Source organism: Mesoplodon mirus, assembly GCF_964341445.2.
Source record: "Mesoplodon mirus genome assembly, chromosome: 5".
NCBI classification, from domain to species: Eukaryota; Metazoa; Chordata; class Mammalia; order Artiodactyla; family Ziphiidae; genus Mesoplodon; species Mesoplodon mirus.
In genome coordinates, this window is record NC_138980.1 from 91,863,228 (window position 1) to 91,879,446 (window position 16,219).

Genomic DNA, 16,219 nt, shown 5'->3' on the forward strand with positions numbered 1-16,219 from the left:
TGCTCCCTGAAGGGACCACAGAAACAAATACTTCCAACAGAACTCTGACGTGGAAAAGCTAAAAGCCCCTGGGGTGGACTAAATATGGACACAAAGTCCTGTCAAACCCCTACCTTCATGGAGAAAGGGAGAGTTTATTTCCCCTCCCCTTGAATTTGTGGTGGTCCTGTGACTGATTTTTACCAACAGAAGAAGGTGTAAGGGATACTCTGCCAGTTCTAGGACAGTCTCTAAACAGGGCTGGTAGCTTCTGCTTCCTTCCAGCCACCTAAGTTAGCCAGGTGCAGAGACCATAGACAGAGGGAGGTCCCAGGCTGCCAGCCATTCTGCCAGGGACTAGCTAGACTAGCTAACAAACTATTCAATCAACAGAATCACACAAGATATATACGGTTGTTGTTATGTTCAACCACCAAGTTTTGGGTGGTTTTAATGTAGCAAGGGATAACCAAGGGAATTCCCTGGCGGTCCAGTGGTCGAGACTCCATGCTTCCACTGCAGGGAGCACGGGTTTGATCCCTGGTCAGGCGACTAAGATCCTGCATGCCACCGCACGGTGGCGGCCAAAAAAAAAAAAAAAAAAAAAAAAGAAAGAAAAATAAAGAGATAACTGAGACAGCTCCTCTAAGACAAAAGGAGCAGAAAAAAGAAAAAAGGAAAAACTCCTAAGGATGTTAAGAAAGGAAGACTGAGAACCAGTTGAAGCCAAAACTGATATTTCAAAGTTTAAAAAAAATTACAATACTCTTAAAGCAGCCACTAATAAAACAAAACATTTTCCCCACTCCTGCCTCAGGTCTGGGCTGTGCTAATCTGCTAAGCCCCATCCCTCTCCCTTGACCCTCCTTCCAATTTGTTTTCTTTACCTCCTCCTCTGCTTTAGATCTGAGTCCTCACCACTGTTATGGGCTTTCCTATGGAAAACAAACAAACAAAGACATTAAGGAGAATAGAAAATTATCAGTTGGCTAAGGAAAGCATACCAAAATGAGTTTCACTTCAGTTAATGTACAGCCCTTACAGAGTCATCCATTCACCAAACACGTCAATCACACATATATGCTGAGCCCTACAAGTGGTCCCAGAAACATAATACCAACTGGCCTCAAGAAGCCAGCAATCTAGCAGGGGCTACAAACAGACCATAAATAACTATGCACAACATGTCTGGTAAATTCCATTCATCCAATGAAGGGGTTCATCTGTAGTTCCTAGGTCTGCAGGTGAAACCAAGTGCTAACCTAATTAGGCCCACCAAACCTAACCTGCCTCACATGCTTTTTTTGGGGGGGGTGGCGGGGAGTGGGCTGTGTTTGATCTTCGTTGCTGTGCATGGACTTTCTCTAGTTGCAGCAAGCGGGGGCTACTTTTCATTGCAGTGCAGTGCCTTCTCTTGTTGTGGAGCATGGGCTCTAGGCGTGCGGGTTTCAGTAGTTGTGGCACACAGGCTCAGTAGTTATGGCTCGTGGGCTCTAGAGCACGGGCTCAGTAGTTGTTGCGCACAGGCTTAGCTGCTCCACGGCATGTGGGATCTTCCCGGACGAGGGATCGAACCCATGTCCCCTGCATTGGCAGGCGGATTCTCAGCCACTGCGCCACCAGGGAAGTCCTGCCTCGCGTGCTTTCAATTGATTTTAAACTAGATGCCCACAGCTTCCTTATACATAACACCTCTGACATATGGGTCACAATAGTAATGGTTGCTTAAGTTGTTTTTCAGGAACTTGGAATTAGTTCTTGCCCAGTTCAGATCGGCTGAAACCACTCACCATTCGAATGGGCCTGCATGAGTGTCCAATGGATGACCTTTTGATGTCAGAGGGCCAAAACCTCCACCCTCAGAACATGTTAACTCCACCATTTTTTGAACATGTGTCCTATGAAGAGCCGTGAAGCTCGACTACATTTGCACAGACCACCAATTACCTCCCTCTTCTTACCTCCAGTCACCTCTCCCCACGCCTCAGACCACCCTGCCCCTTTATCCCATGAATAGCCCTAAGCCCTATCTTCAGGGAGGCAGATTTGAGATTTGTTCTCCCTTCACCTTGCTTGGCTGTCTCGTGAATAAACTGTTTCTCTGGAGCAAACCTTGGCATCTCAGCATTTGGCTTGCTGCAAAGTTGGGCAAACAAACCCAATTCAGTAACACAATCAACCAAGTCTAGTTCTGCCATAATCTGACATCAGCTCTCACCCAAATGCCCTTTCCAACACCCTGGCCTCCATGTCCCTTGTCATCTTCTCTAATGACCTCTTCACTACAACTCAGCAACCCCATCATGGTCACACTTTGGACTTTATCATCTGTAACCACCCACAAACACTCTGCTCTCTGACTGAAATCTCCTCTCCTTCCTGAATACCACTTCCTATGTACCTTCAAACAGCTTTGATGGGGCACTCTGGTAAAATATGCGGGCTCTGTAGTCCTGAACGTGAATCCCATCCCATCCATTGTTAAGCTGTGTGATTTAAACAAATTACTTCTCTACTGAGCCTCAGTTTTTTTGTTTGTTTGTTTGCTTTTGTTTGCTTTTGGTTTTTTTTGCGGTACGCGGGCCTCTCACTGTTATGGCCTCTCCCGTTGCGGAGCACAGGCTCCGGACGCGCAGGCTCAGCGGCCATGGCTCACGGGCCCAGCCGCTCCGCGGCATGTGGGATCTTCCCGGACCGGGGCATGAACCCGCGTCCCCTGCATCAGCAGGCGGACTCTCAACCACTGCGCCACCAGGGAAGCCCTGAGCCTCAGTTTTAATACTACTTCCCACACAGGATTGTTATGAGGATAAAATGAATTAATATACTTAAAATGCACAGAGTAGGACCCGGCCCACTGTAAGCACTCAATAAATGCTGGCTATTATTAGTATTACTATTATTGCTTATTCAATGACTTCCGTTCTATCTTTCTTTGACCTCAGTAGTACCATCTGTCTATAGACTTTGCAACTTTCCATCAGTTCCTCACCTTTTTTCATTCCCTCCCTGACTCAGCTCAGATTTCCATCATCTCAATAACATGTATTCCAGTACTCGAAACTTCCTCCAACTCTGTTTTTTGTTCAGTCTTTTTGTCAAAACCCCAAGTATGGGTGACTCCAACTCTCCAGGTTCTCTGAGCCAGCCGGCAAAAGCTGGCCGAGCAGTGCTGGATGAAGTTACATAAAAGGGCATATTAGGGGCTTCCCTGGTGGCGCAGTGGTTGGGAGTCTGCCTGCCAATGCAGGGGACGCGGGTTCATGCCCCGGTCCGGGAGGATCCCACATGCCGCGGAGCGGCTGGGCCCGTGAGCCATGGCCGCTGAGCCTGCGTGTCCAGAGCCTGTACTCCACAACGGGAGAGGCCACAACAGTGAGAGGCCCATGTACCGCAAAAAAAAAAAAAAAAAAAAAAAAGGGGCATATTAGCTACACTACAAATCCATTTGCATAACCTCAAGTAGAGCTACAACATGACCCAGCAATCCTACCACCTTTCTCTGATCTAAGTACTCTCAGTTTCTGTAAAGCAGTTTCAAACTCTTTTCACCTCGCAACCCTCTGACCCACAGTACTACTGCTTCAGCAGATGACTTTGTGTTCTCCTTCCAAAGTGAAAAGTAGCCAGCCATCAGATGGGAACTCTTTCCTCTTCCTGTTACCAAAAATAAAACTGACCAACATCTCCCTCTCTTATTTACGGAACTGTTCTTATAATTAAGGTCAGTCCCTTCACCTGTGCTGTGTGGGTCCCATCACCTCTTATCTACTCAGTGACTGTCATTAACTACCCTCCTATCGCTCACATATATTCAACTTGTCCTCATAGCAAATTCTTTTACCAGCTTTTCAACATTCTCAAGTCTCTCCTATTTAGACATACACACACCTACTTTGACTCCACATCACCCATGATTTCCTGCCCAGTCTCTCCTCTCTCCTTCAAAGCCACACTTCTTGAGAGAGGTATCTATGTCCTTTGGTCTCCATTTCCTTACCCTTTGTTATACGTGCCTTTGCACTCCAGCCAGGGCAGACATGGCTCTTTAATGCTACATTCATGACTTTCATTCTCCCATTTTCCTAACATAATTATATCAAATAACATAACATTGGGCTTCCCTGGTGGCACAGTGGTTGGGAGTCCACCTGCCGATGCAGGGGACACGGGTTCGTGCCCCAGTCCGGGAGGATCCCACATGCTGCGGGGCGGCTGGGCCCGTGAGCCATGGCCACTGATCCTGCGCGTCCAGAGCCTGTGCTCCGCAATGGGAGAGGCCACAACAGTGAGAGGCCCGCATACCGCAAAAACCAAAACCAAAACCAAAACCAAAACATAACATTGATATGTAAACACAATTATATAAGTATTGTTCACAGATGATTTAAACAGTGTTTCAGGAACACAATTCCATTCTTGTATGGGTTTAAGTTTTTCTTAGCAATGATAACTGCCTAGTTTTCTACGTACCTATCAGCTGCTTAGTTTTCCTTGTGCTTCTCACTGACTCTTCATCCCAACTCTGAGAAAACTGCAAGGCTCCTCCTGAGATGCACAAGTACTCAGATAATCTGCAAGTTCCATTTACATCCCTCCTGGAGCCCTCTGCCCTCCTGCTCATATCTGAACAGCCTGCTGTCTAGTACTGCTGCACAAATGTCACTTTGATTAACCCTCTTCACCATGAACCAGGGAATTCCTTTTGCTTCTGTTTGATGGTTCCCATATTTCCAGGTCTCATGGCCTCTTGTCTTGGTTTTGGTGGAACTTCCAGTTGTTGACAGAGAAAACTGTGTGGCAGGTACATTATTTTTTGTTTGTTTTGCGAGCTGAAATTTCTGACAATGTCTTTATTCTACACATATAATTATGGTTTATCTGGGCACAGAATCCTAAATTGAAAATAATCTTCCTTCAGCATTTTGAAGGCAATGCCTTGTTATCTTCTTTCCCTGCGTTTGCTGTTAAGCAGCCCAATGCCATGATTCTGATTTGTCACCATTTGTGCATGGACTTTCTTTTCTCTTCCATTTTCCTCCCCAACACCAAGTTTTAAAAATTCTTTCTTAATCTATAATGTTTTGAAATTTAATGATCTTGGTATGGATCTAATTTTTCAATCTAGTATGACAAATACTCAGTGGGTTCTCTCTATAGAGTTAAATCAATCCATTCTGGGATATTTTCTTGTACTATTACTTTTTTTTTTTTTGTATTTACTATTTCTTTAATAGTTTCCTCTCCTGCAATTTTTGTCTTTTTTCCCTTAGAAATTTTATTAGTCAAATGATTGATATCCAGGTTTGATCATTTTTAATCCTTATTTCCATGGATTTGCTTTGTTTTGTTTTGGTTCTACTTTGGGAAAGATTTCCTTAACTTTATCTTCCAAACCTTCTATTAATTATGTAAAATTCTACCCCATGAATTTAAAATCTGAAAACTCTTATGCACTCTTTCCTTTCAATACCATAGTTTTCACTTTTCTAAAGATAATAAACTTTTTTAGAAATTTTTCTTTGTTTCTTATATTGTCTCTATTTCCTGCGAGTTCCCACACATGCACTCCTAATTGTTGGTTCAGTCTCTGTCTTTCCAAAGAGCTGCTATCCTCAAGTGCCAGGTGATTATGGCTCTCTTCGTATTTAAGCATTAGGCACTAAAAAGACTGGAACCCTCTAGGTCTTCCCTGGTGGTGCAGTGGTTGAGAGCCCGCCTGCCGACGTAGGGGACGCGGGTACAAGCCCTGGTCTTGGAAGATCCCACATGCCGCGGAGCAACTAGCCCCGTGAGCCACAATTACTGAGCCTGCGCGTCTGGAGCCTGTGCTCCGCAGGAGAGGCCACGATAGTGAGAGGCCCGCACACCGCGATGAGGAGTGGCCCCCACTTGCCGCAACTGGAGAAAGCCCTCACACAGAAACGAGGAGCCAGCATAGCCATAAATAAATAAATAAAATTAAAAAAAAAAAAAAGACTGGAACCCTCTGGATGCTGCAGTGCATGTTAACTGATGGCCTCACTGCAATGTGGAGCTAAGAGTAAACTGGGTAGTCTCAACCATTTCATTGGAGGATCCTTTTTTTTTTTTTTTTTTTTTTTTACGGAACGCGGGCCTCTCACTGTCGTAGTCTCTCCCGTTGCGGAGCACAGGCTCCGGACGTACAGGCTCAGCGGCCATGGCTCACGGGCCCAGCCGCTCCGCGGCATGTGGGATCTTCCCAGACCGGGGCACGAACCCGTGTCCCCTGCACTGGCAGGCGGACTCTCAGCCACTGCGCCACCAGGGAAGCCCTGGAGGATCCTTTGAAAGCTGCTATCTGTAGGCCTTTTCCCTAGTATCTGTCCATATCCTACAGTGAGATTTTCTAATCTCATGCCTAGGAGATATAAGCCTGGCTTCTAGCGGTCTGGGAATAAAGAGAGATGGAAGCTATTTAGTAACCAGATTTTTCACTCTCTTGATTTTTCACATGGACACAATTTCTGTAACTCTTTTACAAATTAATCCTCTTCAACTAAAGCAAATAAATGCTAAAGTTTCTCACAGCTCTATCACTGGCTTTGTCTTTGCATTCTATCCACACTGTCTATCTAGACAGCCTCAGTTCTAGTTCATATTTCAACTAACACCTACGAGAAATCTATATTTCAGTCCAGATGGCTAATCTAGCTCCTGACTTATATCCAACAATCCATGTAAATCCCACACGTGGACTTCTCAAAGGTACCACAAATTCAACTTATCAACAACCAAACTCAGAGCTATCCTTTTTGAGCCTGTAATGTCCAGGTGGTTCTTATTTCAGTGCATCACACCTCAATCCATGAAACTGCACAAGCCCGGACTCATTCTTGACATCTGTCACTCCTTCACCCCTCATTTTGGTCCTTCTAGTCCCACTGCTTTTACCTCTTACAGGGACTCAAAACCATTCACTTCCTTATATCTCCACATCACCACCTTGGCACAAGCTCCCATTCTCTCTCGCCAGGACTCATATGCTGCCTGATCTATTTCCCCTACTACCTTCTCCCACCTTTTCTCCACAGGACAGTAAGGATCATCTTTACCCAATACAAATGCAACTGTGGTATCACCCCCTTAGAAAAACCACTGGTCTAATGACCAAAATCCTCAACAAAGTCCAGGTGTCCTTTGAGATCTGGCCTCATCTTTCTCTCTGGGCTCATTCCCAACACACTTCTGTTCACTCGGTCCTTGATCAACACTGGCTTTTCAGCCTTGCTCCCCACTCTGTTCCATCCCAAGGCCCCTGAATATGTTGCCCCCGTTCCTGGAATGATCTTTCCTCTTCTTGTCTGCTCTGGTCTCAGCACCCAGCTCAAGAATTCAACCTCAGGGAACACTTCCCCGACCTCCTTGACTCAAGGACTCAGCAAAACTTCCCTATTGGTGCTGGTTACACAAGTGTTTGGTTTGTTAAAATCTATCAAGCTGTTATACCTGTGATATGTGTACTTTTCTGGAGACATGTTAGGTTACAATAACAAGTTCTTATAAATCCCTCTAAGCACCCTATTAACTCCCCACTCATAGAAAAGTTCTAACTGCATAGGCATTTGTGTGATTCGTGTATTTCTTCCCCAAATTGTAAGCTCCCAAAGGGCAGGGACTTTCTCTAGTGCTGTTTAACACAGTGCCTGGCATAAAGTAGGCACTAATTAACATTTCTGAGTGTGAAAATGGATAGGGGTGAAAATAACTTGTACTGGCTAGGAAGTATGCTGGCCTTCTTCTTCTAGAACAGGACTGCTTAAACAAGCAGGCTTCAGGGTCTCCATGAACCTTGAAAAATTCTATGAAAATCTGTACGTTTGTTTAATTAAGTACTTTTTCCTCCTCTGGAATGAATCCAACATTTCATCAGATTCTCAGAGAGTTTTATCACCCAAAAAGGTTAAGGATCAGTGTTCTAGACTCAGCCAGAATTTGATAGATTTATCCATTTAATGACAAACAACTGGCAAAATAGGAAATTTTGATATGTTTTGCAAAACATGTTATCCTGGCCATGCACTGCAAAATAGAATTTTCTATTATTAAATTTAAGTCCTTGAGATTTCTCCATGCTGATGACAAATCTCGGTTTTAAATGTCAGAGTTTATCCAGCTATGCAGGGATTTGTGCCCAAGGGCAAGGTAAATATGTGTGAAGATAAAACAAGACTGAGAAGGACAGGGCAATTATAGGGCATTTAGAGTGGAAAGAAGCAAAGAGTGAGCTCTAGCTCTTTATACCAACATGCAGCAATGTCTAGTCTCCTCAAAACACACATGCCCAATAAGAGACCTTTCAAGTACCACACAGAACCAGACAGAGGCCCTGATGCTCAGACAAAAAGACTCTCTATAAAATCAAAAGCCTTTCCTCTGGATGGTGCCAATGAAAGGATCCTCTGTCCACGCACCACAATTACTTCTCTGTATTTCACAGGAAGCCAGCAGAAAACATATCTCAGTAAAAAAGTCATTAAGTCTGGATTTGGGAATACGTGTGCTCCCAACTATTTCAAGCAATTAGTTCAGGGGAAAAATGTAAATTTTGATAAATGATGTAAAAACTTGATAAATTCATTTTCAAGCATATTAAAATAAAAATGACCATCTGCTCAGTGTGTGTAATTATTTTATTTAGGGAATGCTGAAAAGGTACACTAATAATTTAGGATGAAAAACTATAAAAACCTATCTATTTAACAATCAAACAGTGCCAAATTCTTAATATATTTAGCAGTTCCCACTACCCACATCCCCTCAACACATATATACACACAAATGCACTTTAAAGTGTTTTCCAGTGATGTTGCCTTGGTTTTAAGTGTTGTCCAAGACGAACCAATTGTTGGTAGGGAAGGAGGGCAGAAAATCTATTCCCCTGCCTTAAGTGATGACTCATTATCCCTGCCTTTTCCAGATGTACAGACCTGGATCCACTTCTAGACTGGAACAGTTACCCACAAGGAACAGCTACCATTTTCTCCCCAAGCCTGTTTTCTCATCTGTAAAAGTGAGATAATAATGCTGGGCCAGGGATTTTCCATCGGTTCTTAGTCCCATCTGGACCCACTGTTAATCTCCCCTGTATTGCCAAGACTGGAGGCCTTAATATCACATCTTCCTGGATCCCTTTGCCACTTAGGCACTCAGGAGAGATTTGAAGGCAGGAGGAAAGGGCAAGTGATTTTGCTCCTGGCAGCACCTGTGGCACCCACTGCTGCACTCCGTACAACTGAGGGTTCCACAGCATTAGCTGTGGCGGTGGTGCCTGTAGCAGTGGCAGCAAGAGTCGCTCCTACAGTGGCGGGGCCCCCCGCAGTGCCAGCAGCAAGTACAGGCTTCCGAGGGCCAGCTGAGAGGCGGAAGCAGCCTTGACTCTCTGGGTGACACCCCATCTCCCCTTTTACTCCTGGCCGCACAGTGTCCAGGTCGCAGACGTGCACCACTCTCTGCCGTTTGCTCCTTCAGTCCTGCTCACATTTGTGTACCAATCCCTACATTAGTCCCTCTCTGCTGGAAAGGCCTAGGGACTGAATGATACATAGGCCAATTTCCATAGGGGTATCATAAGGATTAAATGAGATAACACATAGCAAGTAATCTGCTCAGTACTTGGAACATGGTAAATGCCAGCGATTTTTCCATTATTCTATCTAATCGTGTTGCTCACGATCTAGCTCCCCCTTCTCAGTCCTACTAGGTGAAGGTGATGACCTTTCCCTTCTTAATCACCAAAGGATTTCAGTGAAGTTGGACCTGGTTTGAGAAAGCTGGGGATGAAGACTCTGGGAAACTGGCAGAAGAAGAAGACATCAAACAGGGATGGACCAGCAAGTGAGTACGAACAAGGGCAGAGAAAAGAGAAGGGCTTCTGCTTTCTAAATCTACAGTGTATACAAAAAGAGCCTTGACAGTTATCTGGAAACATGACCTGAACTTCTCATAATTATAAGTCACTTATAAAATACCATTTATGTAGGTACCCAAAGTAAAACACAGTCCCCATCAGGTAGAAATGAAATGAGTTTCTCTGGTAAGTGATTTCTAGGTCTTCCTCTCTTGGACCTGTCATATTGCCCAGGCTGCTTTGCAGAGACAGTCTAAAACTGCTAGATATGAATTTTTTTTAGTTAAGTACACACACGCAAATATAATCACACAAACAATGTGACCTGCTGGGTAAAATGTAACAGGATTCATTTTCTCTGTTCTTTGAAAGGGGTTTTACTCAAGCTTAAGCAACAGTATCAGTCCTGAGAGCAAAGCACTCAGTCTCAACTAAGAGATTTCTTTCTAAACATAATCCTATCTTCTCAGATCAAAACATTTAAATCTTTTATATATTAATATGTATCATTAATACAATATATATTATATACACTACATATTATATATACTATATAATATCCATTCTCAAAATACATTACATACATTTTTAAAAATTTAACTACAATACAGAAAGCGAGTTCCCATCAATATTTTATGAAATTATTCTCTGAAACTCTGGCTGTTTAAGAGAAATGCTTCAGGACCCCTAGCTTATTTTATCTCAATTAAAAACAAAACTTAAACATATATCCTTATTGTGAAGCAATTACACTCTAATAAAGATGTTTAAAAAAAAAACATAAGCTCTCTGTTACCATGGGGAGACAAACAATCATGATACTATGAGAGTAACCTGTGATTAAAATGCGGCTGGGATCCAGAGCTTCTGTTGGGAATTTAAAACCAAGGGTCGTTCAGCTTACCTCCTCCTGGCGGGCTGTACAGAGTCATGGTCGCTCCCACACGAGGGGTTTCGGCGGCGCGCATAGGGGAACTTGGGAGATTTCGTGCGGTCGTTCGGGGAGTTGTAGAGTCCGCTGGAGTGGAAGAGGAAAGGTCAATGATGTCCACAGAGGGCCTGGAGGAGCAACACCCTAAGCTGGATCTAGGGAAGTGTTCATGACTGCACATTTTTTACTTCCTGGGGAATACTGCATCATGGGCACATGGTTCTCTTTGCTGACAAGATTTCTTGAAAGAAAAGAGAAGTAAACAAACCATACAAATCTTCAGTCTGCAGGAACGGGTTTGTCTCACTGGCCTTCAACAGTAAGAAATCAACACACACAAATGGTGGCAGTAACAACAACAATCCGCACTTACGATGAACCTACCACGTGCCAGGTGCTGCCTGAGCTGAGGGCTTTATATTCGTTATCTCAGCTTTTCTCCAGATCAACCCTAATCACCGAAGTACAATTATTAGGCCCATTTAACAGAAAAGAAAACAGAAATACAGAAGTGGCTAGGAAGGAGGCAGACCTAGAATCTGAACCACTGTGTGGTCAGACCTAGAACCACCATAACTATATGGCCAGTAAGTTATGATGCAGGTCTGTTCCTGGTATGGTAGTTGTGAGCAAAAGAAACTAAATATTTCTATATTTCTAGGAATAAAGGTCTACTAGAAGCACTATTCATGAGCTATAGTTTTCAACTCAAGTTTTTACAAGAACTATGAAATTGGGAAAATTACCATTAATATGTCATTTCGCATATTCTAATGACCACCAAGCCATCCTAATGCACTTTCAGGCAGTTTCTTAGTATATACAAATTTTCCTTTCTGTCTTTCCAGGAGAAAGTTTCACGTTAGGACACATCCTGTTGACCTCTACTTCAGCAGTTCTCGGTCACACAGATTTAGGAATCTGACTGACTTGTCCACAGTTAGTCACCACCAGACACAAAGCAGTTGGATTCCATTATTTAACAAGCTGCAATTGCTAACCCCTTTTATACTGTTCTCCTTTATAAAAACAATGATTCTCTTTACCTCTGGGGGCCACTTTCTTCCCACGGCGCATGAGATTTGCTTCTTTGGGTAACAGGGCTGTTTTCATTCTTTGCTTTCTTAAAGCTTTAATTAAAAAATAAAAAGAGTGTAGAAATTAGCTAGAAAATAAAAGGAATTAATTAGCTAGAAAATAAAAGGAAATTAACTCACATACTTATTTCTTCAGTAAAATTATTTAACAAATGTTTTAAAATGTATTTTTATTTATACCTGTGACTCATTCCAGAAAGAATATAAAGTGGCTACCTTAATTTTAAAAAATACTTGTTTCCAGCAGTACTTTGGGGGTCTCTTTTCCCCTTCTTTCTTTCTAGTTTTACTTCTTTATGTCAACCAAATGCCGAGTCATCAATTGTTAAGAACCTTTCTAAAGAGTCCACCTGCAGGATAGGAAAAAAGGGCACCAGCAAGCCAAGGAATGAAGGGTGATGAGAAAGGAAAGTTGGGTATCTGGGCTCATGAAGCTGGCTCCCTCTTTTCAGCAGTGGTCAGAGACCGCTGGCTTTGGCCTTGGGTCTGAATCTATGCAGGCTGGTCAGCTCTGGGCAGGTTCAGGCTACCCGAACTGACTTTCTCTGCCCCCTGCTTCTGCCATATCTTGGCTTCATCCTTCCAAATCAGAATGACTTTCAAATGCTATTTCCTGACCTAGTATTATCTTTCCGCCCTAAGAATGTAAATATAACTGAGTTGTTATTCAATCCCAACAGATTGTTTTAGAAACACATGGGAGACACAAGGAAAGGATTCATCAGAACTCTTCTGTCACCAGGGGAGTAGGAGAGGTGTGCCACCTCTCACTTCCCCGGGAGACTCCACTTCAGAAAAAGATAGATCTACTTAACTCTGAATCCACTTTTAACCCTGGCTTTTGAGGAATCCTCTATTTAATAGTCCTGGAATATAGTCATAGCAGAGTTCTTTGTAACAGTCAAGAAAGAGGAGAGAGAAAATAACAAGGTCATTTCAAAAAATGAAAATAAACTTGTACCCTAGCATACTATATTCATAGAGGAATTAATACAACATAAGCTTAAAAAATTAGATATTTGGCAAAGGCATGTAACAGAGCATTAGTAGATAGCAGGTATGTTTTACTTATATATGAGCAATATATTATTCTTATAAAGGTTAAAAAATATTTGGAAGATCAAATTTCTAAAGTAAAACCTTACTTTTGAAATGAGGAAAAGTAATAAATATGGTAGATTTAATACAACAGTACAGAGTTTGAATGTGTTTAATAAATCAGAAAGAAAAGAGAAAAGGGAGATTGAGAAAGCAGTAGGGAGATGAAAGGGAAATTGAGAGAGCAGCGAAAGAATAATGAAATCCTGGGGGGCAAATTAATTGCATTCACTGACTGAGCTATTTCTCATCTGGAGCTTGAGTGGGAAAATTTGGCGACCCTTCAGGTATCAGTCCTATCGGCAAGAATGCAGTTACAGAGGGGATTGAATTCCTGTACATTCTAAAAAGGCTTGGGATCTAAATTTCATGCAAGATTACTGTTCTTATGTTGCACCTACCATAAGCATATCCTGTACATACAGATTAAGATGACTCACTAGCCACAGCCGTGAGGCTGACTAAGGGAAGCACAGTAAACGAAAGTGTAGGCAAAAGCAAAGAACTTGTCATTCCAAAAAGAAAACCTGTACAGGGAGCGTCCTATAATTAAACAAAACAAAATGATGGCAAAATCCTGGGGACACCCTGCAACTCTGAGAAATTTCACAACTTAGAATTATTTTGCTGCGAAATCATAAACTATATCCCTCCAAGTAAAAACCACCCAGTTGAATGAAAACACCAGTATTTACTAATGACAGATGGAGTAGATGATCTAAGAAGTCTCTCAAGGTCATGTACTTCTGACTGCTTGGACTTCTCCATGATGCGTGTGGAGCAATCTCTATAGAGGAAGTGAGCTGATGAAAGCTACTTATTGTATGTGTAACATCCTGTTCCAGGAACATAATTTGAGATAGGAAAAAGTGATGCTAAAACAGCGTCTTAACAGAGAACAAGGCTGATCTTTCAGGGAAACAATCCACATAATATATTAAGAGAAGGTCTTTCTGCTGGGGGAGGCTGCTGGGAAAATTGGTGCAGGGGACCATGACGACTCTTTATACATATGCAATCACTGCCTTCTGAAACCCTGTGCCTCTAAATGCTATAAACCCTCTTTCTAGGGCCACAGTTCAACGCATCGCTGTAATGAACGCAGTACATTGAACGTGAATATGATCTACTTTACTTCCCAGGTCCCTCTGAGTTAGTCCATTATATCATGCCATTTAAAAAATCCCATGGAATTTTCACTCTGCTCAGAGAAGGCAGACCACACACTATCTGTCACTTCACGCTATGACAGCAGGAGCATTTCCTTCAAATGAGAGTGACATATCCTGATGTTTTATATTTCACTGGCATTTTAAAGTATTCTTTGGCCCACAGAGTTTTTTCATCAAAAGTACTAGTTAATTATCAGAGTGAAAAGATTCTTAACCTTGCCAACAGAAAAAAAAGCATTTCTGTAGCAGCATATAGTGGTGTGTGCTTTCAGTTAGCTGACTGACCTTTTTATTGGTGAAGGTGCGATAATTTTAGTTGTTCCTTCATTTTCTCCATTTTCCATGTTTGCAGTTACCCGATTTATGCTGTCTGATCCTATTAGCAAAGAGGGGGAAAGAAAAAGATAGTGGAGAAGAAAAGAAAGGAGATAGTGGTCAGAAAAACACAAAGAAGCAAAAAAAAAATTTTAAAATGTAACTTCAGGGATGTCATGGCACATTGTATTGATAAATTTTAATTCCAAATACATAATGAATTGCCCAATAAATCTGAGTTACTATTTTCTGAAATGTACTAAGCCCTCAACATAACAATGTCCAAAGGGGTCTAGGTTATGGCACCACTTTAAAATGGTACCTTTTGAGACTTTAAGAGTTAAAAAGTCCCCACATCAACTGTTAAAATAAGAATCTAAGATATTTAGTACTATTATATTGGAATGTAAGCCATTCCAATCGGTCCTTGATAACTACGTGTGGAAAAGTTACTGTTTCTTGGCATGCCATGACAACGCTCATTCTCAATCAAACCTACCCAAAATATTTTGAACCTGAAAATATTCCAACTCATAATGCAAATGGAAAAACCAGAGTAATATAGACGTGAATTGTATCACTCACATAAAAAGAAGTTTTCAAATGTGTTTTTTAATGTCAATATCCCTTAAAGTCTAAAACTGACTTTTTAAAAGCTTTTATTCCGCAGATTTGCATACACGCTAGATGAACCAGCAGAGGGAGCCCCCAGCAGACACAATGTTGGAAATCATGATCCAAATAAAGTGCAACAGATGGGCCCATCCAGGAAGTCTGGATCCCATTCTTGGGAGGGAGGTAGATAAGCCTGCAGGGGTGAGATGTGCAGCGCTGATGAGCAGTCTTCTTTTCTCTAGCGGCGTGCCCCTCACTCTGGGAGGTACAGGGGAAACCAGGGAGGGGATGTCCGAAGCCCTTGTTCGATTAACCACGTGGCAGGCAGGTGTGTCTTCCTCAGAAAGGCATCTTGTATGTCCACGGATCAGGTCCTTCAATCCGAAGAGTAATCACCCCTAATGGTTTTCGAGTCGTGAGGTGAGTCTGTAATACTAATAAGAGCTAATATTTATTGAGCATTTAACCATGTGTTGGGTGCTGCCCCAAGTACTTCCAGGTCTTTTTAATCATATAATCCTCAAAATAATCCTCTAAGGTAGATACTAATATTATCTCCATTTTTAAAGATAAGAAAAACAGGACTTTGCCAAGGTCCCACAGCTCATGAGTTGGGGGGAGGGGAGCAGCTTTAAAACCCAGCAGTCCGGCTCCTGAGTCTTAGCTCTAAGCCACCACAATACACAGCCTTCCATGACCACCTGCACCTCATCCTCAAAAATCAGTCTAAAGTAAGGGTCCACTGGGAGAAACAGACTCTTTAGAAGTGAAAAGAATGTCCAATGAGGGGACTTCCCTGGTGGTCCTGTGGGTATGACTCCGTGCTCCCAATGCAGGGGGTCCGGGTTCGATCCCTGGTCGGGGAACTAGATCCTGCATGCATGCCACAACTAAGAGTTCGCATGCTGCAACTAAGACCTGGCACAGCCAAAATAAATAAATAAATAATTTTAAAAAAATGTCCAATGAGAAGAATATTTAATAGCCAACTAAGAGAAGAATTCTCTCTCAAGGGCAACCAACACTGAAAGACAACAAGAGAAACAAGTGAGCACCCCAAAGTTGGCCATTCCCTCCAGAACACTTGGAGGCAGGTTTGGCTACTCATCAGGAATGATAAACATTAAGGCATACACCTTGA

The 16,219-nt window shown here is 42.6% G+C and overlaps 1 protein-coding gene across 1 annotated transcript in view; it reads right to left on the reverse strand.

The window, feature by feature from the left end:
- Positions 1-16,219, reverse strand: part of EPB41L4A (erythrocyte membrane protein band 4.1 like 4A) — a gene marked incomplete at its 5' end in the record, with an annotated part of 172,130 nt that overhangs the window by 35,425 nt on the left and 120,486 nt on the right. The window contains 4 exons of the mRNA XM_082623302.1: positions 867-914; positions 10,755-10,868; positions 11,828-11,911; positions 14,434-14,524. Coding sequence (XP_082479428.1) covers positions 867-914; positions 10,755-10,868; positions 11,828-11,911; positions 14,434-14,524 — 337 coding nt within the window. The remainder of the gene's footprint in view (positions 1-866; positions 915-10,754; positions 10,869-11,827; positions 11,912-14,433; positions 14,525-16,219) is intronic.